The following is a 25,531-nucleotide window of genomic DNA, read 5'->3' on the forward strand; positions in this document are numbered from 1 at the left end:
TCTTGACTTTTAAACAAATGAAAGCAGATTATTATGTTACTTTTACCTTTTTAATAATAAAAAAACTCATTTTACTCTTGCTTATAACAACATAATTACACACAGGAACTAATTGGACGCCTATTTTTTACTTTTACCCTTCAAGACCTAAATATTCCCACACTGCAGCATCTGGTTGTTCTTTAAGGTTTTTGATAACTATTATTTTCCTAAAAATCCATTCCATGTGTGGTTAAATCATAATTTAACTTTTGCCAATTTGAATCCTTGTTCTTTTGTTCAATTTTCATTGACTAAATTAAAATATTCCACTTCAACTTCATCATGTTTTGACTGTCATTATCCTTTGTAAAAACCACAAGGCTGGGTCTGTTAGACACTTGTAGCAAATACCATCATTATTGCACTAATCGTCTGGGTGAATCTGGTAAATAATTTAGATCTCAGGAACTGATCCACAAAGAATTACAGTTGATTACTGCAACTCCGAACCTCACTGAGATAAGCAGGAAGGTTGAGTCCGCTCAAAGATGCTAGTGCTTCCACCAAACTTGGAGTTAACGCAGCATGTCCCAGAGAGCCCAAGCTCAACACTTTGTCTAGGAATTTCACTGAAGCCTTAAACTGTGGAATTTTGATGTCTAAGCATGCTATGATTTTCTTCCAACTAATTGTATATTAATATCATCATAGAGTTCTACTGCCTAGGAACAGATACTTTGGCCCTGCTGATTAAGTTGTCCACCTGAACTAGTCCCATTTACCTGAGTTTGGACCTTTTCCCCTTGAACCTTTCTTATTTATGTACCTGTCTAAATATCTGGTGCTTTGTTCCATATAACCATGCCCCGTGTGAGAAACTTGCCTATCAATCTCAACCTCGATGTCACCAAAACCAAGGAGCAGATGACCAGAGGTGCATGATCCAGTGATCATTGGGGGAATTACAAGTGGTAAATTCCAAAGTGGTGAGTAAATTCCTGGGAGTCACTATCTTGGAGGACCTTTCCTAGATACAACCTACCAACGGCATCATGAAGAAAGATGTAGACACCTCTACTTCCTCAGGAGTTTGCAGAGATTTGTTATGACATCAAAAAGCTTGGCATACTTCTCCAGAAAGTCTGCTGACTGGCTGCATCATGGCCTGGTATGGTAGCGCCAATACCTCTGAGTGAAAAGTCCTGCAAAAGGTAGTGGACATGGCCCAGTATATCACAGGCAATGGAGAAAATCTACATGGAACGTCAGAGGATCCACACCACCCAGGATATGCTCTGCTATCACTGCTGCCATCAGGGAAAAGATTCATGTGCCACAAGACTTGCACCATCAGATTCACGAACAGTCGCTACCATTGTTCCTCTGGCTGTGTGTGTGTCGGGTGATAGCAGACTATTGTAGAAACAGAAAGTTGTGGAAGTAGGAGATTTCAACTTTCTGTATATTGAATGGGACTCCCATACTGTAAAAGGACTGGATGGCTTGGAGTTTGTCAGATGTGTACAGGAAAGTTTTCTAAATCAATATGTAGAGGTACTAACAAGACAGGATGCAACCCTTGATCTATTAGGGAACCAGGCAGGTCAAGTGGCAGATGAGCATTTTGGGTCCAGTGACCGTAATATCATTAGTTTCAAGTACTTATGGATAAGGATAGGTCTAGTCCTCGAGCTGAGATTCTAAATTGGAGAAAGGCCAATTTGGTGGAAATGAGGAAGGATCTAGGAAGTCGATTGGAATAAGCTGTTTTCTGGCATGGATGTGTCTGGCAAGTGAAAGGCATTCAAAGGTGAGATTTTGAGGGTGCACGGTTTGCTCCAGAATTAAAGGCAAAATTAACAGGCACAGGGAACCTTGGTTTTCAAGGGATATTGGTGATATGATTAAGAAGAGAGAGCCCTATAACCAGTAGAGGCAACAAGGAGCAAATGAGGTACTTGCAGAGTATAGAAAATGTAAGAGAATACTAAAGAAATAAATTAGGAAGACAAAAGGGAGGCATGAGGGTGCTTTGGCAGATAATGTGAAGGAAAATCCGAAGGGTTTTTACAAGTACATTAAGAGTAAGAGGATAACAAGGGACAAAATTGGTTCCCCTAGAGGATCAGAGTGGTCAACTATGTGTGGAGCCTCATGAAATGGAGGAGATCTTAAACAGTTTTTTTGCATTAGTATTTACTCAGGAAACTGGCATAATGTATAAGGATGGAAGGGAAACAAATAGAAGTTTCATGAAATATATGGAGATTAAGGAAGAGGAGGTGCTTGTTGCCTTACAGTGAATAAAGGTAGATAAATACCCTGGCTGGATATGATATTTCCTCGGACCTTAAGGGAGACAAGTGTTGAAATTGCAGGAGCCCTGGCATTCAAAATGACCTTAGCAACGGGAGAGGTGGAGAGTGGCTCATATTGTCCCATTAATTAAGAAAGGCTCCAAAAGTAAACCAGGTAACTATAGGCCAGTGAGCTTGATGTCAGTAGTATGTAAATTATCGGAAGGAGTCTGAGAGATAGGATATAGGCATTTGGACAGCCATGGGCAGATTAAGGACAGCCAGCATGGCTTTGTGCATGGTAGGTCTTGTTTAATAAATCTTGTAGAATTTTTCGAAGAAGTTACTAAAAGATAGATGAAGGAAAGGCTGTGGATATTGTCTACATGGACTTTAGTAAGGCCTTTGACAAGGTCCCAGGTGGGAGGTTAGTGCAGAAGGTTAACACACTAGATATACGTAGAGGGGTTGTAAAATGGATTCGTTATTGGTTGTGTGGGCGAAAACAGAGAGTAGTAATGGATGGTTTTTTCTCAGACTGGAGGCCTGTGATGAGCGGTGTGCTTCAGGGATCTGTGTTGGAATCATTGTTGTTTGTTGTCTATAATCAATGATTTGGAAGATAATGTGGTAAATTGGATCAGCAATTTGCTGATGACACAAAGATAGGAGGCATATTGGATAGTGAGGAAGATTTTGGACAGTGAGGAAGATTTTCAAAGCTTGCAGAGGGAGGATGGGCCAGTAAATGGATGATGGATGATGGTGTTTAATGCTGACAATTGTAAGGTATTGCATTTTGTAAGAGCAAATCAAGGAAGGACATACACTGTAAATGGTAGGGCACTGGATGAGCAAAGAGACCTGAGGAGACAGGTACATTGTTTCCTGAAGGTGGTGTTGCAGTGGACAGGGTTGTAAAGAAAGCTGTTGGCATCTTGGCCTTTATAAATCAAAGTATTGAGTATAGGAGTTGGGATGTTGTGTTGAAGTTATATAAGACATTGGTGAAGCCAAATTTGGAATATCGGTCAGAATTGTACGTCATTCAAGAAATAACCCCATGAATGCTGCTACAAATGGCTTATGATGCATTAGGGACACTTGAATCTAATTAAACTCTGTGTCCCAAACCAACATTATCAGAGTAGGGTCATGGCTCATAAATTTGTGGGTTAAATAAACAGACATTAGATCATTCAAATGACTGAGCTTGACTGGATTTTCTACAGGAATCATCTTGTCAGACCTATTCCCCAGCTCTTTCCCCAAAGAAACCTGGTTTTTCTCCATGAAAAATTACCCTTTTAAAGTGACAATCTTCTTCCAGGAATTTTCACGTGAAGAATTCCAGATAACAAGGACGAGTCCTGATAATTTTTGTAATTCAGCTGTTAATTTTAGTTCTTGCTATATATTCTAGTTATTTTTCTTGCTAATTGTGTAATTGTGTTGTGGTTTCTTTATCAGAAGGTGACGAAGTCCACAGATTTGTCAACAGATTTGCCATTGTAATTTTAAGTGATAATTCTGCCTCGTCACAGAAAAAAAGGAATCTCAGAGTTAGTTGTATGTGATGTCACGTCAAGTTTATTGACATGCAATTGTTCAAATACAACCCAACAAAGTAGTGTTCTCTGTTCCTCAGTGTAAAACATGCATACAACTAGACATAACACACATACAGACAAATAAAACATATGCAGGACAAGTATTTCATCGATACAAATACATAAATAAATATTGTTTTGTACATATGATTCTCGGATAGTTAGTGTGAACAGTTCCTTTGGTCTTTCCAGTCCTGTCTTTCCAGGAGGTCAAGTTTTCTTCTTCTTCAGTGTTCTTAAGAGTTACGGAGTTTCCTTCCACTCTTTATTTTCAAAAGAGCAGTTGGAAAGTGGTTTCCCTTTTGAAATCTACTTATTTTCTGTATTCCCTTCTTTATTAGAAGTAACGCGTAACAGCACCTATTCTGGTTACTGTAATTCAACCCATCTTTCACAGGGTTCCAACTCCTGTGAGTGACGCAGGGTCTAGATTTTTGAACTTATCAAAAAATGTCTGAATTTGATAATATATTTCTCCATATCATGTGACATTTACATCATCAATGAGGTCAGTCTCAATTCTTGGAAACCATATGACCATGTACTGGAATCCTTAATAGTTTTAGTTTCATTTCTGCAAAAATTCTTGCCTTTTCCAAAACCCCTTCATATCCATAACAACCTCTGCACTCATCTCTATTCCAAGAGGTTTAATTGATTTTACGATACAGGAGTCTAACAAACCTGTTTTTGCTCAGATGGTTTCCCTCAGTAGTTCTTCTTGAGTACTTCAATACTTCAGATTTTAATAAAGCAAACATTCCATTGTTCTTGAATAATTAAGACCCACTTCAGTTCCATTAGCTCTGTCTTTCTTGATGCCGTGTCTCCATAAATGAACATTCTTTTCTCATTGCAATAGTATTTCTGCAAATGTGCTGTGACCTGTGCATCCCTGTTCCAGCCTACACTTAACTCTATAACTTACTTTACTAAGACATTTTTATATGAAATATAGCTTAACACTAACCTAAACATTAATATTAACACAGATCCATTACAAAAGGAAAATCTAAACCCACTACTAAGAAAGAAGCTATTTGGCAAAAAAAAAGTCCCAATTCATAAAAGAGTGATAAATTACCTCGTTGGTCAATAGTTCTACCTTCATAACAAATCAATGATTATGAAATAATTCAAAAAGGATCCCCACAGTGGTTGAATTCAACTTGGAAATTGAGCAGCTAATCTTCTCCAAATTTAAACATGACATGATGTCACATGACCATTGAGCATGATTAATCCATCTGAGCAACACCGCTCACCTAGCCATAAGAGAAATAAAAGCTAATACATGCATCTCAGATGCTGTTAAAGTTATGTCACTCTGTCCAACAATACCAAGCAAAGCAGTTAAGGGATTATGTTTAAAATTAACTTTAAAAAGTGCAGAGGAAGTTTGAAATACTTTGATCCAATATTTCTCAAGACTCTGACATGTCCAGGACATATGAATTAATGAAACATCTCCATTAGAGTAATACTAGAGAATAGAGTAATATTCTAAAGCATTAATTGTGCAGTTTATACTCTGCAGTGCAGGTACACGATCCTTTATACAGACATCTAAAATCCGGAAAGCTCCAAAATCCGGCAAGTGGGGGGAGAGGCAGCAGCACGAGTCGGTCAGGTGAGGGGGAGGAGATTGGCAGAGCGACTCGGGTGGCCGAGAGACCAGTAGAACAAGTTGGGTGGCTGAGAGACTGGTAGAATGAGTCGGGAGGCCAAGAGACTGGTAGAGCGAGTCGGGAGACCGGCAGTGTGAGTCGGGCGGGCGAGGAGGGGGAGACTGGCAGCGCGAGTCGGGTGGACGATGGACCAGCAGCACGTCAGGTGGGCAAGGGGGGATGGGGGTGGGGGAGATGGCAGGGTGACTGGAATGGGGTGGGGGTGGATATGGCAGCTCAATTCGGGTGGGCTTAAATCTGGCTTTCCGAAATCCAGAAAATTTCGGAACACACTGTCCCCCAAGGGTTCCAGATAAAGGATCGTGTACCAGTACTAAGAAGCATTTAGAGGATGGGCTTGATATCAAAGAACAAAGGTTTTATTAAAGAACCATTTCTAATGTAATGTTAACACTTTATTGAGGGAGAAATTGTCTTCAAATGAGGCAATGTGCAATGAAACAAGCCTCTAGAGTAAATTATCGCGCCACCTAGCCTGTGTACCACTTTCTTGTGTGAACAGTTTCTAGTACTCATGAATTTAAAAAAAACCCTCAGGATTTGCCTTTAGAAAATTGCTATTTACTTTGTGCTGTAATTTTTTTTACAGGGCACCTGACACAATAAAGGAGGCCAATCTAGAAGTTAAGGCTGCTGAGGACTTTGTACCCAAAACGTCTAAAGGGCTGAAGGAACCCCTCAGAAAGCTCAATGGACAGCAAAAACCCAAAGATATCACGACACCTAATTTATTCCAAAAAATAGCAAAGGGAACAAAACCCATCCCAGCAGCAGATGCAAGAGTCGTCAACCTGCCCAAATCATCTGAAAACCAGAAAAAAGATTCTGAAGACACCAAAGCCCAAACACCTCAGAGAAAGGAGGAAAGTATTCAGAACTGTCAAAATAAGAGAGGAAGCCACTGTGATTCAACAAAGGGCAGTGAATCAAAGGAGTCAAAGGAACTGGAGAGAGGCTGCAAAGAAGCTGACGAGGTGTATGAATGGGAGAAGAGAGAAACAGGTTCTACAGAAACTAGAGTCAATGTGGAGAAAAAAAAGGAACTTGTTGAAAAGCCAAAAGATTACAAGATCATCGTTGGTGAGTTAATCTGTCAAATTCCAGTTACTACTTCCAACTTACTTCACTTTCTATCATATTTCTGAAACAGTGTGTGGTTCTGGGTTTAAAGTTCTCTTTTTCTTTTACAGATGACAGCCCATCACCTCCAGCCCCCTTCAGTCATCGCATTGTGACCACCAAACAAATTCAAGTCACTTCCTCATACACCATTCACCACCACGAAGTGTTGGGGGGGTAGGTTTTCCCCAAATTCTTGAGTTATTTTGGTCAAATACCAATGAATAAATGGCGTGCAAAATATGACAATTTTGGGATTGATAACCATAGTAATTTCATATTGAGGAACTTGGTCTCAGAACCTACTGTTTAAGTTAAGAATTTTCTGTCCCATGATGTTAAGTATGGAGATGTTAAGTAATCTTGAAAGCATCTGGTTAGTTTTGTTCAAGTAACAATCCCATTGCACAACTCAAGAGCTCGTGGCAAATTATTAATGACAAAGTGTCTTCTTTGAACCGAAGGGCGACCGATATTTTCTGTTACAATTAATATTTTAAAATTATACCTTCACAAGACTACTAAGATGCTCACATCTTGCACAAAACTGGTTTGCTGTTGTCCTGTTGGGTAAATTAATGCATCTCTGCTATGGAGGCTGGAGAATAGCAGGTTTCCAATAAATGGCTGAGGTGGTAAGGAGGCCAAAAGGCCTGGATCTAAATAGTAGGCTCTGTCGAAAGTACATAACTGTAGATATTAATTGAAGATAAAATCAGGCAGCTACTCTCCTCATTTTCTCTCCACGGATACTAAAATAGTCTGCTAGCTCTTAATTCTAGTATAGCCATTTTGGGTAAGACTGAAGAGGGTTGATGGCATGAATGGAACATCACTCCACCAAGAAGCTCCTGCTGAAGTGGACAGAAACCTACAAAAACTGGGAGTAAAATGTTCGTGGATTTCTTCTTCTTTTTGATCCTGTTATTGGATACCTGATCTATTTTAAGCAGGTTGGATTCACTGGCCTTTGTAAAACTTGAAGAAGAAAACAAAAGTTTTAGTGTTCTACCGCTGACGACCAAACTGGCGTCACACTGACATTTTTCAGAAAGATCCAATTTCCAACAAACTTTTAATGCATATAGTGCACTCTGTAGTCTAAAATTATCCAGGTTGGTTTAGTAAATTCTAACGGTTTAACAATGATGTTAACAAAGAATATGTTGTGATCTGCTATAAGGATTGAATGTGGTATGCATTTTAATTTCTGTTCCTTTATTAATGGCAGGGGTCGGTTTGGCCAGGTTCATAAGTGTGCAGAAGCATCAACGGGTCTCGAACTTGCTGCCAAAATAATAAAAATTAAAGGACCAAAGGAGAGGGTAAATTCCTTACCTTAACATAATTGCTCATTATTTCTTTCATTCAGATTAATTGCAGTCACTTGGGAATATTTCAAGCCTGCACTCATTTATATGCCTTTGTTTCATTACTTTTGTTTAGGTTTTCCAGCATTATTACCCTCCATGAACAGTCACGATTATTATCAGGGAGTAAGCACTGCACCCACCCTACTGTTGGAAGATTCAGTACTATTTATAGATCAATTTTTTTTGTTAACCCTGTTTTCCTTATTTATATATTGTTAAAGCATCTCAAAGTCACAGAGAAAGGACACTCAGTGTTTGCCCACTTATCTTGTCGAGTGCCATTCCATATTTGGCTAACAGATAGAAGCATGAAAGTAATGTGGTGTAATCCTTCCAATTGTTCCGTGCCCCACCCCCTCCCCCACAGGGAACTGCTTAGGCTCAACTTTGTTGACATGGATGTGAGCAAACATTGACAAAGCCAGTCTCCTATTTACTCAATAGCTTTGTATAGTCGTGCCCACCATTTTGAATTGTAACTTGTGAATTGTAATAGCAGGGAGAATGAGCCTCAGAGCATGACTGAGTGAAAACTGTGGGGTTTGTAATCCATAAATTACACCCAGATGTGTTCAGGAAGCAGTATCTTCATTGTCCAGTGTAATTGTTGTACCATGGCCAGCAGGTTGGTTGAAAGCGAAGGAAAATTGAGCTGTGAAGCCTACTGAAAGAATAGTAAAAGTAATGTACACATGTGGGAAATAAAAGGTGATGTTGGAGATGGATTGCATGGACTAGCAATGTTGCAGCAGGTGTTTACTGAATTTTTCAGTATATCAGTCAGTAATGAAGAAAATATCAATGGAAATTAGCACTGGTACCACATAACCAGCAAATTAAAGTGACAGTGGTAAAAGGTACAGTGAACATGCAGTGAATGATTGTGTTATTAGAGAATGAGATTAGGGTGGAATGTGGTGGGACTGAAGCAAGACTCAATCCACTGATGGTTCCACAACAATAATCCAATTTGATAGATTGAAACTGGCAATTAAAGATACAGCAAGATGAAAAGCACATCAGTGTCAGTTATGCTTCACCAGTGCCCAAAATGTTTTGTGAACTTGGAAGGTAAGGGAACCAAGATTTATCTGAAGGAGATTGCTCGATTTTTGTTCTTCAGCAAAGTTACAATTTGCAGTGTGAATGAAAAGATGGAGATCACCAGCAGCTGTACAATTGGAGCCAATGAGTTTTCTGATTGGTCTCCTTCGTTCATGCCTGTTGTGAAGATAGATGGCATCCTTAAGATTTGCGCATTTTAACCATCAACAAGAGAAGCAGGGAACAGATGTTGTTTGAAGATTTTATGTCCATTTATAGGAAAAATATATTCATTATCATAGTTGATGTACATTCTAAATGTACTGAAGCAATTCTTATGGGTGCATCTGCAACTCAAAATGAAGTTTCAGAAATGAGAATGATTTTTTTCTGTGCATGGTCTTCCAGAATTGCTTGTGGTATTTAATGGAATAGTGCTAAATTAGCAAAATTACTGAGCAAGAATGGAGTAAAACACACGTTCATGATACCAAATCAACCATCTTGGCAGAAAGAGCAGTTCAGATGTGAAAGATGGACTGAAAAAATGTGGCAGGTTAAATTGATTCACAAGCTGCTGGTGTCCAATTTCACAAATGCAATGCACTAGACACAGTTTCAGGATGGGCATCCTACTGAATGACTGATGGGAAGACATTTCAGTTGGATTTGGGGAAGCCAAAGTTTAACACAACCATGCGTTTAAACAGGTAAAGGAGCAGCATGCTCCCACGACTCACAATCACCACTTCAAAATCCTGTATTTGTATAAGATGTTGTAGGAGGCATCTAGTGTTGGGATGCTACATCAACTGCACAAGTCTCTTTTGTGGTTTGCCTGGATGATAGTCGTGTGCTGTAAAGTCATCAAGAGCACTTTAGATTTAATATATTACTGACTATGTGCTTTATCCACATGTTTCCTCACCACATCCTAGAGTTAGAGTTCATAAAGATTAGAGTACAGCATGACATCACATACAACATTGAGATTCTTTTTTTTTGTGGGTGAGGCAGAATTACCACATATTGGTAGTGCAAAACAAAATGTACACAGCGTATAGTTGTAAATAAATAAAGAACTGTAAACAGATAATGAATGGAAACAAACTGTGCAAAAGAGAGAATATAAAAAAATCAATAAAGTGCACAAGTAAGAGTCCCTAAATGAGTCTTTGTGTTTGTCGTTGAGGAGTCTGACGGTGGAGGGGAAGCAGCTGTTCCTGAACCTGGTGGTGCGAGTCTTGTGGCACCTACTGTATATCTCTGGCAGCAGAGAGAACAGAGTGGGTGCTGGGTGATGTGGATCCTTGATGATTGCCGCTGCTCTCTGATGGCAGCGTTCTCTGTAGGTGTTCTCGATAGTGGGGAGGGTTATGCCTGTGATGTACTCGGCTGTGGCCACTACCTTTTTGAGGGATTTACACTCAGGGGGATTGGTATCCCCATGCCAGACCGTGATGCAGCTGGCAGCACGCTTTCCACCACACCTCTGTAGAAATTTGCCAAAGATTTTGGTGTCATACCGAACCTCCGCAAACACCTGAGGAAGTAGAGACACTGATGTGCTTTCTTCACGATGTCATTGGCGTGTTGGTCTCAGAAAGATCTCGTGAGATATTGACTCAAAGAAATTAAATTTGCTCACCTCTTCACCTCTGATCCCCCAGTGATCACTAGATTGTACACCTCTGGCTTTCCCTTCCTGAAGTCAACAATCAGCTCCTTAGTTTTGGTGACATTGAGTGTGAGGTTGTTGTTGATGCACCTTTCAGCCAAGTTTTCAAACTTCTTTCTGTATGCTAACTCATCCCCTTCCATTATACAACCATACCGTCGGCAAATTTGTAGATGGTGTTATTGTCATACCAACACACACAGTCTTAGGTGTAAAGTGAATAGAGAAGGGAGCTAAGAATGTAGCCCTATGGTGCTCCGCTACCGATGGAGATTGTGCAGGAGATGTTCTTACCAATCCTCGCTGATTGTGGTCTGGTGGTGAGAAAATACACATGATCCAAATACACAGTGGGGTGTTAACTCTCAGGTCTTGGAGTTTGCTGATCAGTTTTGATGATGGTGTTAAATGCTGAACTGTAGTCGATAAAGAGCATCCTGATGAATGCACCTTTACTGTCCAGGAGGTCCAGGGCTTTGTGTAGAGCCAGTGAGATGGCATCCACCACAGACCTGTTGCTACAATAGGCAAACAAGCATATCTTAGCAAAGGAGAGCACACCTTGAGACAAGGTGCTCGGGAGGCACTGGAACTCGTACTCTCTCTCCCTCTTCCAGACCTTGTCCTGCTGTTTTCTCCCCGGTTGGATGTATTTCAAGAGGGCTGTTTACAAATGTACAACCCATCACTGGTAGTTTGTGCCAAAGTCCAGAAATTAGCTGAAAGGTCCTTCAATACCCTCCAACTCTTTCCCCACCCCCCTGCTCTTTGAAGGTGTCTGAAGCTTGAGACATCTACAGGAGCCATTAAAAAAAACTTGTAGAATTGTACGAACACCTTGGAAATTGATCTGTAATAACCCAACCCCTTTAAATTGAAGTGGGTTTCACTGGATTCATCTTCTGCCAGTAATCTCTGTAATATGCTGTAGGGGGACGATGTACTCTACAAATGTGACTGTGTACATAGCTACGGAAAATTGGGCTCTATTGAACCACGGTCATTAAAACATTTCTAGAATGTTTATTTATTTGTAAATATGCTATTCTTAACCTAAGTTCTCTTTTGTTTTAGGAAGAAGTAAAAAATGAAATAACCGTCATGAATCAGTTAAGTCATGCCAACTTGATCCAGCTTTATGATGCCTTTGAAGCCAAGAACAATGTCACCTTGATTATGGAATAGTAAGTGGGGTTGATAGCTGCAGTGAAAAAAAACTTTGAAATTCTGTCAGACATTCACACCATCCTCCGATTAAATTGTTTGCAATGCAAATAGGTCACCTATCCTTTCATGAATTGGTAAACTGGTACATATACTGATTGAAGGAAAAACTTCTGATTCTGCAGTTGATAGTTGTTTATGAATACATACTGCACCTGGATATGGTGTAGAACTGGAATGTCTCTGGATGCAATTATCAGAATTCTGAGCCTACAACCTCTTTATCTGTGACACAAAATATATTAAATCCTTTGGTGGTGGATTCTACTTCACAGGTAACAATTTGATGAGAATATGATTCAATCTTTATTGGTTGAACCTCTGCTAAATCCCCAGTGAATGGTAAATAGTATGCCAATGAATCTTGCTAGAACCAATCAAAAATCTGAGGAACTATCCACAAAATGATTAATGTAGCTAGAAAAATAAAACAAAAATAGTCTGATGGGTTGCAGGGTTTTTTTCCCATTAGTCTTTTTCTGGCACTGAACCTTTGTCAATGGCCGATTAAGCTACAGAAGAGTGTAAAGATTTATGGCGTAGAATCTGTACTGGTGGAGTTTACAGAGTGGACCTTCATGTGTTTCAGCCATTTACTGTGGAACCTTTGCCATGAAAAGCACTTCGTTTCCAAGGCCCATAGTCACAGGCATAATTGATTTGGTTACACCTATTTTTGCGACCAAAATGTGCTCCGTTACTCCTTTCAGATACCAGGTCCAGGGCAGGCTGGTGGACACCAGTCCATTGTGGAGGAGGGGGGAGGGTGGTGTTGGTAATGGTATAGACTCGTGTGATGGCACGGTTGGGGAATTGGAAGCCACATTAGTGAGATGACCTACGTCAAGGTCAAGAGAATAAAGATGAAGAATATATTCAACTGAAAGATTTTCTCGTCTGGTACTTTATGTTATTCTGGGAGTGCCAAATAGGGGCACTCTCAGGATTACATAGTCCCTTTTCCCCTGCGATCCTCCAAAAGGAGCGTTGCACATCCATCCCTTGTGCCCCAGATTCGGTAATAGTGTTAGTGGTACAAGGATGATTCATGCCCATTAAACTGCATTAAACTTCCAGAATGACAGGAATCAATTAAGTTTTTTTTACATAGAACTTACATGAGTTTTCATTCTGAAGTGTCTCCCTACCTTCGGGCAGTGGCTGTTCACACAGGAACGACCAAACCTCAAATATCCATTATCACACTGCGAGTTTAGACAGAATATCTTCTGAAGTGTGTGTTTAAAAAAAAAATGTAGAAATTGTTCATTATTGAGCTTCACTTCAGTCTTTAACTTTCAGTTGCATTACACCGGTAAAATAAAACAACAGAATGGAATAGAATGCCTCAGCACAAACAGGTCTTGTTGAACATACATTGACACTGTTTAACTCGTGTACAATGTGCTTATTTCAATGACAAGATCAAGCTGGGTGTTATGAGAATGCTGTGCACAAGCCCCCACAACACCCTCTCAACAATACTATTTTAATACATCTTAGTGATAAGAATACTTATGAATAAGAATCTATTTATGACTAAGTCCCCAGGCTGCATACCACTCAAATCACTCCGTTATCAGTCATTGTTTTCTTTTTAATTTTTTATTTTTCACACCATAAATCACATTAGCCATGATACACACTTTTTCCTTTTCACACATATACAGTGACATTTTCTCCCCCCCCACCTCCCTCCTCCCAACCCACCCCCCCCCCCACCCGCCCCCTCCCATCCATTTAAGGTATACAATCTAGGATACATTAAACCAGTCAGACAATGTTGTCACTCAACAAAAAAAAACACCAGAAATTCTACTGAGTCCATTCTTTTCTTTCCTTCTCCTTCCATCAACTTAGGTAATGATTGTCCCCGGTAGGTTTTCGCTATTGTATTTAATGTAAGGCTCCCATATTTGTTCAAATATTTCAATATTATTTCTTAAACTATATGTTATTTTTTCTAATGGAATACATTTATTCATTTCTATATACCATTGTTGTATTTTCAAATTATCTTCCAATTTCCAGGTTGACATAATACATTTTTTTTGCTACGGCTAGAGCTATCTTAACAAATCTTTTTTGTGCATCCTCCAAATCAATTCCAAATTCTTTGTTTTTTATGTTACTTAGGAGGAAGATCTCTGGATTCTTTGGTATATTGTTTTCTGTTATTTTATTTAATATCTGATTGAGATCATCCCAAAATTTTTCTACTCTCTCACATGTCCAGATTGCATGAATTGTTGTTCCCATTTCTTTTTTACATCGAAAACATCTATCAGATACTGTTGGGTCCCATTTATTTAACTTTTGAGGTGTAATGTATAGCCTGTGTATCCAGTTATATTGTATCATACGTAGCCTCGTATTTTATCAGTCATTGTTGCAGCAGGAAGTGGAGGGTTTCTTTAGTACATTGTGGGCAAAGCCCTAAAGGTTTCTGATGGTAGAGCAATTTAACTGTGGTTTATGAATAACTAACAATTACATTTTTTTTGCAATTGTTTTCATCAAGATTGCCTTAAATAGATGTCATCCTTGGCACAGTCTGAGTCAGGCCTAGTTCAGACACTCAAGCACATCACTTCAATTGACTGATGATGTGTAAAACTAATGTATTGGTTTTAATTAAAATCCCACAACCAAGGGGTCTGGGCCCAAAATGGCGGCGCCTCTATTCAGCAGCCGCTATGAGGGTTTGCAGGTTCTGGGGAAGGGGAGAAGCAGAGGAGACCACGGCGGTGGGCCAGTGAGGGGTTCTGCGGCTGAAGAACCCACAGGCGAAGGGCTGCCGGTGACTTGAGCCGAGGAACCCACGCAGGCTGCTGGCCACCGTGGGTGAGAGATTCGCTCCGTGAGACTGGCTGAAGGGGAACCAGGATGTGAGAGGGTGCCGAGGGTGTTGAAGTTTTCCTGATCATATCGGAAGGTTGGATCAGGAGCTCGGCTGCTGTTGGTTTGGCCTGGACTCTGTTTGGCTGCGGGAGTGCTGGTGGCAAATCCACAGACTCAGCGAGTCTGGGGGGGGGGGGGGGGGGGAAATCGCTTTTGCTTCCCTGCCTCTGACTGTAAGAGGCTCTTGAGGCAATTTCCACCGATGGTGAATCTATCTGCCTTATAGCAGAAAAAAGCAAATATTACACTGTTTTTATTACATGACAATAAAGGAATCTTGAATGTTTTGGATGGGAAATTAAATCAAGGACCTAGCTCCTCATTTGAAAGACCCCAAAGGATAAGGTAGTGGCACAGCAGTTAAATGACCAAACTGTGGAATTTAAAAGTTTGTAAACGATCTGAAATTAAAATAAGCATTAATAGTAATAAGTTTAAAAATGCAAAACCATCCTAAAGGGCACCACCATTAGTGTCAGAGATAGCGCAAAGCTATCACAGTGCCAACTACTGTGGTTTGAATCTGACGCTGCCAGTAAAGAACTCCCAGGGTGGACATTGGTCTCCTCCGGGTGCTCTGGTTCCCTTTCACCCTTCAAAATATACTGATGTCATAACTTAACTGGGCTATATAGGAGACATGGGATCATGGGACGGGAGGGCCTGTTACCGTGCTGTATAATTAAATAAAAAAATTAAAGCAGGGTTTCAATCGACTCTTCATTTTCCTCCATTGATGCCTCCTGGCCTGTTGCGTTCTTCCCGTGTTATATTGCTTTACAAAACACTCCTTTATCCTTACAATATTTTTAAAGAGGAATTGATTGAAATTGTTGTTAATTTAATTTGCATCGTAATGTTTTGTTGTTTGTAGTGTTGGAGGTGGAGAGCTATTTGATCGAATCATTGATGAAAACTATAATCTGACAGAATTGGACACAATCATCTTTGTAAAGCAGATCTGTGAAGGTATCCAATATATACATCAACAGTACGTGCTTCATTTAGACCTTAAGGTATATTATAAAATCTTATTTACATCTTTCCATTTATTAAACTTCCATTTTATTTTCAATTTTCTTTCTTTGGCTGTAAACTGCTTATGCTTCATTGGTAATCAGCTATAATTCTAATAAAGTGCTACTTTGTGAAGTGGATTCAATTCTCATCGTAGAAACCCTTTTCGATAATTTTAAATGGTTTCTATACAGTTGGGATATAATGAGATTAAAAACCAAACCTATTAATCATATTAGCTGTCAATATCATTGAAATAATTTCTGAAATATCTCGATGGAGTGTTAAGGTTCATGCCATCCATTGATTGCATGACCATTTCATGAATTCCACCTGCGCAAGTGTGGACAATGTGTTTTTTGACAGAAGGTAAGCATTCCAGGCCTAATACCTTGGACTGCCTAAAGAAATCTCTTGGTGCCTGCCACATTGACCACCGCCAGTGGGCTGATCTCGCCTCCAACCGTGCATCTTGGCGCCTCACAGTTCGGCGGGCAGCAACCTCCTTTGAAGAAGACCACAGAGCCCACCTCACTGACAAAAGACAAAGGAGGAAAAACCCAACACCCAACCCCAACCCATCAATTTTCCCCTGCAACCGCTGCAACCGCGTCTGCCTGTCCCGCATTGGACTTGTCAGCCACAAACGAGCCTGCAGCTGACGTGGACATTTACCCCTCCATAAATCTTCATCCGCGAAGCCAAGCCAAAGAAAAGAGAGGTTATGTATCTTTCCTGCCTAAAGTACACTGTTTGACCTGCTGAATTACTCCTGCATTGTGTCTTTACTTTTATCTCAATAGTGCTAATGTGATGCAGGTCCTTGTGAGTAGGGGGATTGGTTACGTCTTGGCTTCAAATTGGGGATCTAATTATGGAGTGGTGGGGGAAATAATTCCTGTTTGGAACATTAGTTAAAATTTCTTCTAAAATATTGGATTATATTTGATAATTTTAATTGTGCTTTTGTTATGAGTATGGTTGAAGGAAGTGGCCTGAGGCATTTAATGCAACCCAGAACCTGTGATTTTATGAAAATACCTTTATTTTTTCTCCAGCCAGAAAATATTTTGTGTGTAAATGCTACAGGAAATCAAATCAAGATTATCGACTTTGGTCTTGCCAGAAGGTAAAGCTACTTCAAATTCTTTATAAATCATATGATTCAATCATTCTAAATCGAGTTAATGATAATAAAACCTGGTCTGTTGGAAAATTTAAAAAAAAACTCTAAAATAAAATTGGAGATTCTGTAAGAACCTGTCAAGCGTATAATTCGTTTATACTTGGACTAGGAATGTCCAATGCAGTCCCCAGGTTAACTTGTAATGAATATTTAAGTTGGCATTCATGCCTCCAATCATGGGAGATGCAAAATCAGGCAGGTTTCCTGTTCCTTGGTGCCATCTAGAGGCTAACATTGGAAATTCTACAGGAATGCTGGACTGAAGGTCAGATTCTGTTTTGGAAATGAAACTCCCTGCACTGTCAAGTATCAGATATCGTTTATTTATTGCAATTAACACCATGCAGCATTAAAACTGAGATAGTGTTCCCCTGACCTGGTACAAAAGCTGCTTAATACAATGCAACATACAATCAATTTTCAGAAACCAGACAATAGTAGAAGGAGACAGGTTACTGCTAGATGTTATCAAATGTCTGCCAATTTTGAGTGAAGAAGAACGTTCCTCGAGCCTGAGGGGCTGCTGCGGGCACTATTTGTGTAACCTTCAACACGTCGGGTTACCAACCCCTCCACAGATGTTAAGTCTGTCAGCGGTAGGGAACCCAGCATAAGTTCATGGGGCCCCAAGTCCTCCGGCGCTGTCCCTCCTGTGAGGCCCAGTCCTCTCAGCCTCAAGCCCTCCATTTATCCCCGAGGCCTAGTCACGTCTCTCCTGACCTCCGAGCCCGGCACGGCTCCTCAGTAATTGTTGCACCAGATGCTGCCTTCAACTCCATTGCTCATCCTTTCCACTCAGCCCGACAATAGTCACCTCTGACAACGCTCCGAAGAGCCACCAGTCTCCAACGACAGAGGTCGCTCGACCTCCTCCTTTCGGCCATGTCTGAAGCTCCATACCTCCATCAGGTGAGTTTCACAACTCTGCAGCATCAGCTCGGATCCGCTCCTGTTCAGCGTGTTCCACTGGCAACACACAACTCCTTGCAGACCAATGTCCACTTCCATCCGATTAAAGGTTGTTCATGGCTCCAAACATCTAAGTTCCTGCAACAACTGTGATCAGGAGTAGCCGCTGCAGACATGTCCGTGCCGTCATGGTGGGGGAAAGGAAAAATAAAATGTTTAGTGGAATGTTTAATGTCTAGAGATGATTTTAAATTTTTGTATCTTTAATATTTCTATTGCATTCACGGATGCTCTACTGTGTTTATCCATACCTCCAATCAAAACTGCCCATCATATTTCTTTTTATGAGAGATCCAAATTTTCTTCTGGTCTTGGCCAGGTTAACTATTCATTTAAAAACTCAGCATTGTTGACCTGTGTATGGTCCTTGAAAATTTGGGCAAGTCCCTAATACAGTTTGCAAATGCAATTGCACCATTTCAAGTTATTGATGAGCATATCCCACAACTTGAAAGAAATGATGTAACAGAGAAAAAAAAGATCTGCACATTTGACTGAAGTGGAATGATCCAGCAACAGAAAAAAAAATCTAAATGTCAGCTCTTGTAGTAATGACTGTCAGAGGAAAAAAAGGCAACTAATTTCAAATTTGCATTTTAAACAAACAATGATGCAAACCATAAATTACGTGAAATAACAACTATAAAGTTGCTGTGAAGGCTACCCTAACAGAAATAAAATAATGAAGGTACTGTTTCTTTAAATTCAGAAATTCTAACTTGGGCTACCCTGCATCATTAACAAATGCAATACCAGCTATTATAAGAATTGTTATATTTGATATGGTAGAAGAAGTGGAAAATGAGAGTGTTACTATTTCAGTAGCCATGACATTTAAGCATGGTGGCTTTTCATGCTTGACAATATACAGTGATTAGTTGAAACAGAAATTCTAATGATACAAATACGATGGATTTATCTGAAATGTGTCTTGCCAAAAATACCTAATTATCCTGAATTTCCTTACTGAGCCAATTACCTTTCTCCATCTGAACTCGTGACAATTGTTCCAGTGTCAATTTAGATATACAGCTTGATAACAGGCCCTTTCGGCTCATGAGCCTGTGCCGCCCAATTACACCCAAATGACTCCCAGTCCATTTTTCAAGAGTCAGAGGAAATCCACGCAGACACAGGGAGGACGTACAAACTCCTTACAGACAACTCCGCAAGCAAATGCCAGCCTTCGGCACTGTAACAGCAATGGTGCCAACAACTTTGCTAACCATGCTATCAATCTGTCAGCATGTTCCAGCAGTTTATGCTGTTCACTTTGCTTGCTTTGTTTGTATGTCAATTCCAGACCCTATCCATGCTCTATTCCCTCAGCCTCTGCTCCATTAACAACACCACTAAACCAATGCAGTACTGTGAATTATTGAAAAAGATGGAACAGATCTAATTTCTAATAGTTGCTGAAGAAATATTGCTTCTTTTTTTCAAAGGTATAAGCCAAGAGAAAAACTAAGAATTAATTTTGGTACCCCAGAATTCCTTGCTCCCGAAGTGGTAAATTATGACTATGTTTCATTCTCCACGGACATGTGGAGTGTGGGAGTAATCGCTTATATGTTGTGAGTATCAAATACTTTGCAAGTCTGAGAAATATCAAACATACGATACTGTAGTTGTTACTTATTTTAAAATCCAATATATTTTGAAATATTTACTTGAAGGAGTTACCATTGTATATGTAAAAGCATTTTAGTGCTGGGAAAAATTTGCTAAGTCAAGGTTATGACTGATATTCCATTTTAAAAAAAAACACTCAACTGCATGACAAATGTAACATTCAAAGGATATTAACAGTGAAAATTTGAGTACTGTCATTTAATTGATTTCTGGAGATTATTCTAGGTAATGCATGAAGCAATGGAACCAGTACCACTGATAAATGGCAATGCTAAACTGACATTGTGCATTATCAAGAATTTGCTTTCATTTTGATGAAAAATACTGACAATTTCTGAAGCATTATAATGACAATATCTGGACCAATATAATATTCATCCCTCTATAGATAGCCTGTAGACAAAAAACAACAGGAATATTAACTGTACATTGCCTTTTTTATGTAAGGTGAGTTCCAAGAATACACGATTGACAAGTTCACTGATTTACATCATTTAGAAGACGAGGGAGCCAATCTTGTGCAGTTACCCATCTTATTTGATGGTTACATCTTCACGAGCACAGTTGGTGTCTACTCAAATATTTATGAAGAATCGCAGTGTCCTTTCTGCTGAATCATCTAAGAATGAATGCATTCAATTTGCCATCTATTCAAGATATTGTACAACTCTATGGCTTTTCAGTCAAGCAAACCCATTAATTAAGAGAGTGGGGTATAAAAACATTGACTGACACTTAATTAGCACTCAATCTAACATGCTAAACCAGTGGTTCTCAACCTTTTTCTTCCCACACACATACCACTTTAAATAATCCCCATGCCATTGGTGCTCTGTGATTAGTAAGGGATTGCTTAAGGTGGTATGTGAATGGGAAGGGAAGGTTGAGAATCACTACTCTAGACCTGATTTTGTTACTGGAATATTTGGATTGAGAAAAATTGTAATTGACCCATTTCCTTTGGAGTTATGACACCGTGCACATAACGAATCAATAAGGTATGATTAAACAGTGGTTTTCAAACTTTTTCTTTCCACCCACATATCACCTTAAGCAATCCCTGACTAATCACAGAACACCTATGGCATAGGGAATATTTAAAGTGGTATGCGAGTGAAAAGAAAGAGGTTGAGAACCACTGATCTAGAAGGACAGTGGCTCCATGGAGGTGCCATTACTTTCAGACATGCATTATCCTCATTTGTAAACACATTGCTACAGAAACAGTAGCAGAAACTTCCCAAGGACAATTAAGGATGAATGATAAATGAATAAGCATTAGTTAAAAAAAAAACCTCTTCATTATAGCAACAAATGCAAAAGTTGTGAAAGCCATATTTTTGTCCCAGGTATTGGTTACAGTACAAGTAAATAATTATTCTTGTGAAACATGAAAATTTTTATAAATGGACGATACTAAGATTACTGTCAGATATTACCAAATTCACAGATAATCTACAATATAGTTATTTGTTATTCTACTGTTGCTATTATATAGAAACCACCATGCTGTGGTACACCAGAAGTATAAGTAGGAGTAGACCATTTTCTGTCCAGCCTGCTTTGTCATTCAATAAGATCATGGGCGGTCTGCCCATGGACTCAGCCCCATCTACCTGTCTTTTCCACATAACACTTAATTCCCCAACTATGCATACATCTATTATCTAACTCTATTTGATGAGGCAGCCTCTGGTGCTTGCTCAGGCAAAGGATTCCAGAGATTCACTGCTCTCTGGGAGAAAGCAGTTCCTCCTCATTTCTGCCCTAAATCTACTCCTTCGAATCCTGAAGCTATGCCCTCTCAATCTAGTCTCACCTACCAGTGGAAAGAACTTTCCACTCACTTTCATGATTTTAGGTTTCTATAATGTCCTCGCTCATTCTTCTGAATTCCAGTGAGTATAGTCTCAGGTAATACAATCTTCTCATCCATATACTGGCCCCTGAATTAATCCCCAAATTCAAAAATAGCATTTAGTCAAGCCAGAAATGCAACTCCTCTTCAGCCATTTTTTGTTCCTGTGCGCACATAAAACAGTTTTTGCCCCATAACAGCAGCGTTTTAAGATGGGCCATGTTTATGGAAACACTATGCTACCTTGATGAGATATTCACAATCCTCACACATCTTTCGCTTGCAGGGCCTGGTTGTACCCCTTGAGCATATTGTGGGCCAGAGGCCCCATGCACCCCGTCTGACATCTGGTGAAGATCAATAAAGTCATCAATCATATAAATGCTCCTGTGTGTAAACTTCAAGGGGAGAAGTAAAACCAGATTTATGTTTGAGTAAAGTTTGCCAGGAATCCACCGTGAATAGAATAGATTAGGTTAACACTTAGTCATCTACTGTTAACAAGCATCAGAGATCTTAAGTTTCAGTGTACTGAATATTACACAGAAAGCATAAATGAGGAAAAGGCCTTTTCACCCATCAAGCCATTCCTTCCAGGCACATAGAAAATACAAGCAGAAGGCCATTCAGTCCTTCAAGCCTGCTCCCCCATTCAACACGATCAAACAGCTTCAGTTCCCCATTTCTGCTTTCCCTCTCTCTACGCCTGGATCCCTTTAGCCAATAGGGTCACATCCAACTCCCTTTTAATATATCTAATGAATTAGCCTCGATAACATTCTGTGGCAGTGAGTTCATATGGGAAGCAGTTAAATGGTTGAATTATCTATCCATCATAAAAGGTTCTAAGGTTCATTTTATTGTCATGTATTTATACATCAAAAATTTAATATGCATGATCTGCTTTACAGCAAACAAAAAATTGCCATGAGCATTGGCCGATGCCCCTAACAATGAGAGAAAGAGAAGCAAAAGACAGTCCCAGAGTTAATCATCAGATATGTTTAGATAAATTATTGCCATTTTCCCCAGAATGCATGTTGTGTAAAACAAAAAAGTCAGAACGGAAATGAGGAGGCCATTTCCGTTCCAATATTTTACCTCCTCGACCCCTAGTAAATTTCCCAGAAGGCCTGCAGTCTAAAGTTATCTGCAGGCATTCCATGAACAGTGGGCTAATGAATAGCACGTATCGATGACACGCATTGCAAGTCCCACCTCTTTAATTACCGCACTTCCGGTATGCTGTCTAAACTCGTTTAAGGAAACGGAGATTTCAAGTTGTGTGAGTGACCAATGCAGAGACCTCCAACATTCTTCAGACTGGTAAAATCATACAAATTCTATATATATTAAACCCCCCCCCATAAGTTAATGATGACTGTTTGTTTGTCCAGGCTGAGTGGATTATCCCCTTTCCTGGGTGATCATGACACTGAAACCATGAACAATATTATCAATGCAAACTGGGACTTTGATGACGAAGGATTTGAAAATATATCTGAAGAAGCAAAAGAATTTGTTTCAAACCTGCTCATGAAAGAAAAGTGGTAAGATATATAAAAGAAAATTGTCCTTTTTAATATTTATGAAGGACAATTCAGATTGTGCTCCCACTGATGCATTTTATGGGGAAATGAAGCTTCCATAGAGACATTTCTTTCATTTCCTACATCTTTAGGTTTTTTTTTGCACAAGTGGTTCAAAAGAACAGTTAGTAAATTTAAAAATAAATCTACTCCTGATAGAATTGGTGCTTTAACAGGTCAATCAAATCGCAAGGATAGAAAGTTATGCACAGTTCGGAGAGAAAAGGAGCTTTCTCGGACCTTGGCACTTTAGCGGACCAAATAAATTGTGATTCATTAGCAGGAACAATTAAGAGTGGGGTAGGTACAAGCAAAGTGACCATTGTTGGGGTGTGAGTGGCCCAGTTTAGGAGTGGTGAATTAGAGGCTTTGGCTCGAGAGGTTTCAGGGAGCAGAAGTTGAGCATGTGCTACATAGGGTCAGATAAGATCTTTTTCAGTAACCCTGAGTAGGTAGTGGAGATGGCGCTAGGACAGTGAATTCTCCAAATGCAGCATGAGGAAAATCTGGAACAGCACAAGTGTCCCTGATGATGATAACTACAGGAGGTGCATCCAGCTGCATCTCCTTACAGACTGTGTTTGGAAACTAAAGCTGGATGAGATCCAGATCATTCAGGAGGCAGAAGAGGTGATGGACAGAATCTATAAGGAGACAGTCCCATCCAAGAGGCAAGAGATCTGTACTTGGATGACTGTTAGAAGAGAGAAGGGGAATAGGCAGTCATTGCAGAGAACACCTGTGGCTGTTCCCCTCAACAATAAATACTGTATATACTCATGAAATACTGGTAGACCTCTACTTATAATGGGGTTCAGTTAGCGACTCGCATCATAAGGTGAAATTATTGTAAATCGGGGGTCTACCTGTACAGAGTTTTCTGAGCTGTTCCTGCTGGGAGACTCCTGGTGGCAGCGGCAACTTCAGCCTTTCGGCGGTAGCAGGAGGCCGGCATCCCCATTCCTACCGGGAGCTCGAGATGGCATCTGGTAGCTCAGGGCAATGGCGTCACTTCGCAACCTGCCGTTGCTCTCTCTCCCTCTTCAATCCCTTCCTCCCCAGCGACGGCAATCTGCACATGCATTCCAAATCACTTTTTTAGAAAAAAAAATCTTTGTGGGTCCGACAAAGCACGACTGGGAAGAGGTCTGATTGGATGAAAGCATTTCCTTCAGAGAAAGAAAAGCAACCATGTTACCCCGACTTACCTTTATTCAAAATAGATTGTGATCATTGTAATTTCAAACTAAATATCTGTGGATATAGTGTATTGGAAGGTAGGCAGAGTGAGTGAGGTGGTTCTGCTGGTTAAAAATGGAATTAAATCTTTGGAGAGAGGATTCATTGGATCAGAAGATATAGAATCCCTGTGGGTAAAATTAAGAAACTGTAAGGGTAGAAAGACCCTGATTGGAGTAGCCAGGATGTGATGTGTAAACTCGAAGAGGGAGATTGAGAAGCCATGCAAAAAGACAGTTACAATAGTTACAGGGATTTAAACATGTAGATTGATTGGGAAAACCAGGTTGGACTGGATCCTAAGAGAAGGAATTTATCAAATACCTTTAGGATGGCTTCTTGGAACAGCTCGTGGCTGAGCCGACCAGTGAAATGGCAATTCTGAATTTGGTATTGTGTAATGAACCAGAGTTGAAAGGGAGTTGAAGGTAAGGAAAACCTTAAGAGGCACTGATCATAATGTGATAGAATTTACCCTGCAGTTTAAGAGGGAGAAATTAAAATCAGATGTGTCACTACACCGGTAGAAAAAAAGGGAACTACAGAGGGATGAGAGAGGAACTGGGCAAAGTTAATTGGAAAGGCACATACAGGGAGGATGGCAGAGCAACAATGGCTGCAGTTTCTGTGAAAAATAAGGACAGTGCCGGACTGGTACATTACAAAAAAGAAGAAATATTTAAATAGGAAAATAACACAGCTGGGCTGACAAATCAAAGCCAAAGTACAGGTAAATGCAAAATAAAGGGCATACAACAGTGGTTCTTTCAACTCACATACCAGTTAAGTATTCCCTGTGCCATAGGTGCTCTGTGATTAGTAAGGGAGTGCTTAAGGTGGTAAGTGGGTGGAATGAAAAAAAATTGAAAACAACTGTTTTAATTGTCCCTAATTGACTGGTTATGTGAACGATTTCATAACTCCAAAGGAAATGGGCCAATGACAATTTTTCTCAAGCAAAATATTTCAGTAATAATTGGGTCGAGAGCAGCGATTCTCAGCCTTCCCTTCCCACCCACATACTACCTTAAGCAATCCCGTACTAATCACAGGGCACCAATGGCACAGGGAATACTTAAAGTGATACATGAGTGGAAAGATAAAGGTTGAGAACCACTGGCATGC

At 40.0% G+C, this 25,531-nt stretch overlaps 1 protein-coding gene across 2 annotated transcripts in view; it reads left to right on the plus strand.

Moving 5' to 3' along the window:
- Positions 1-25,531, plus strand: part of mylk3 (myosin light chain kinase 3) — a 67,326-nt gene that overhangs the window by 31,683 nt on the left and 10,112 nt on the right. For both annotated transcript variants that reach the window (XM_069901692.1, XM_069901691.1), the window contains exons 4-11: positions 6,167-6,657; positions 6,768-6,873; positions 7,928-8,021; positions 11,866-11,975; positions 15,791-15,932; positions 16,992-17,062; positions 19,534-19,662; positions 22,976-23,128. In XM_069901692.1, coding sequence (XP_069757793.1) covers positions 6,167-6,657; positions 6,768-6,873; positions 7,928-8,021; positions 11,866-11,975; positions 15,791-15,932; positions 16,992-17,062; positions 19,534-19,662; positions 22,976-23,128 — 1,296 coding nt within the window. The remainder of the gene's footprint in view (positions 1-6,166; positions 6,658-6,767; positions 6,874-7,927; positions 8,022-11,865; positions 11,976-15,790; positions 15,933-16,991; positions 17,063-19,533; positions 19,663-22,975; positions 23,129-25,531) is intronic.

The sequence above is a fragment of the Narcine bancroftii genome, chromosome 10 (assembly GCF_036971445.1).
Source record: "Narcine bancroftii isolate sNarBan1 chromosome 10, sNarBan1.hap1, whole genome shotgun sequence".
NCBI classification, from domain to species: domain Eukaryota; kingdom Metazoa; phylum Chordata; class Chondrichthyes; order Torpediniformes; family Narcinidae; genus Narcine; species Narcine bancroftii.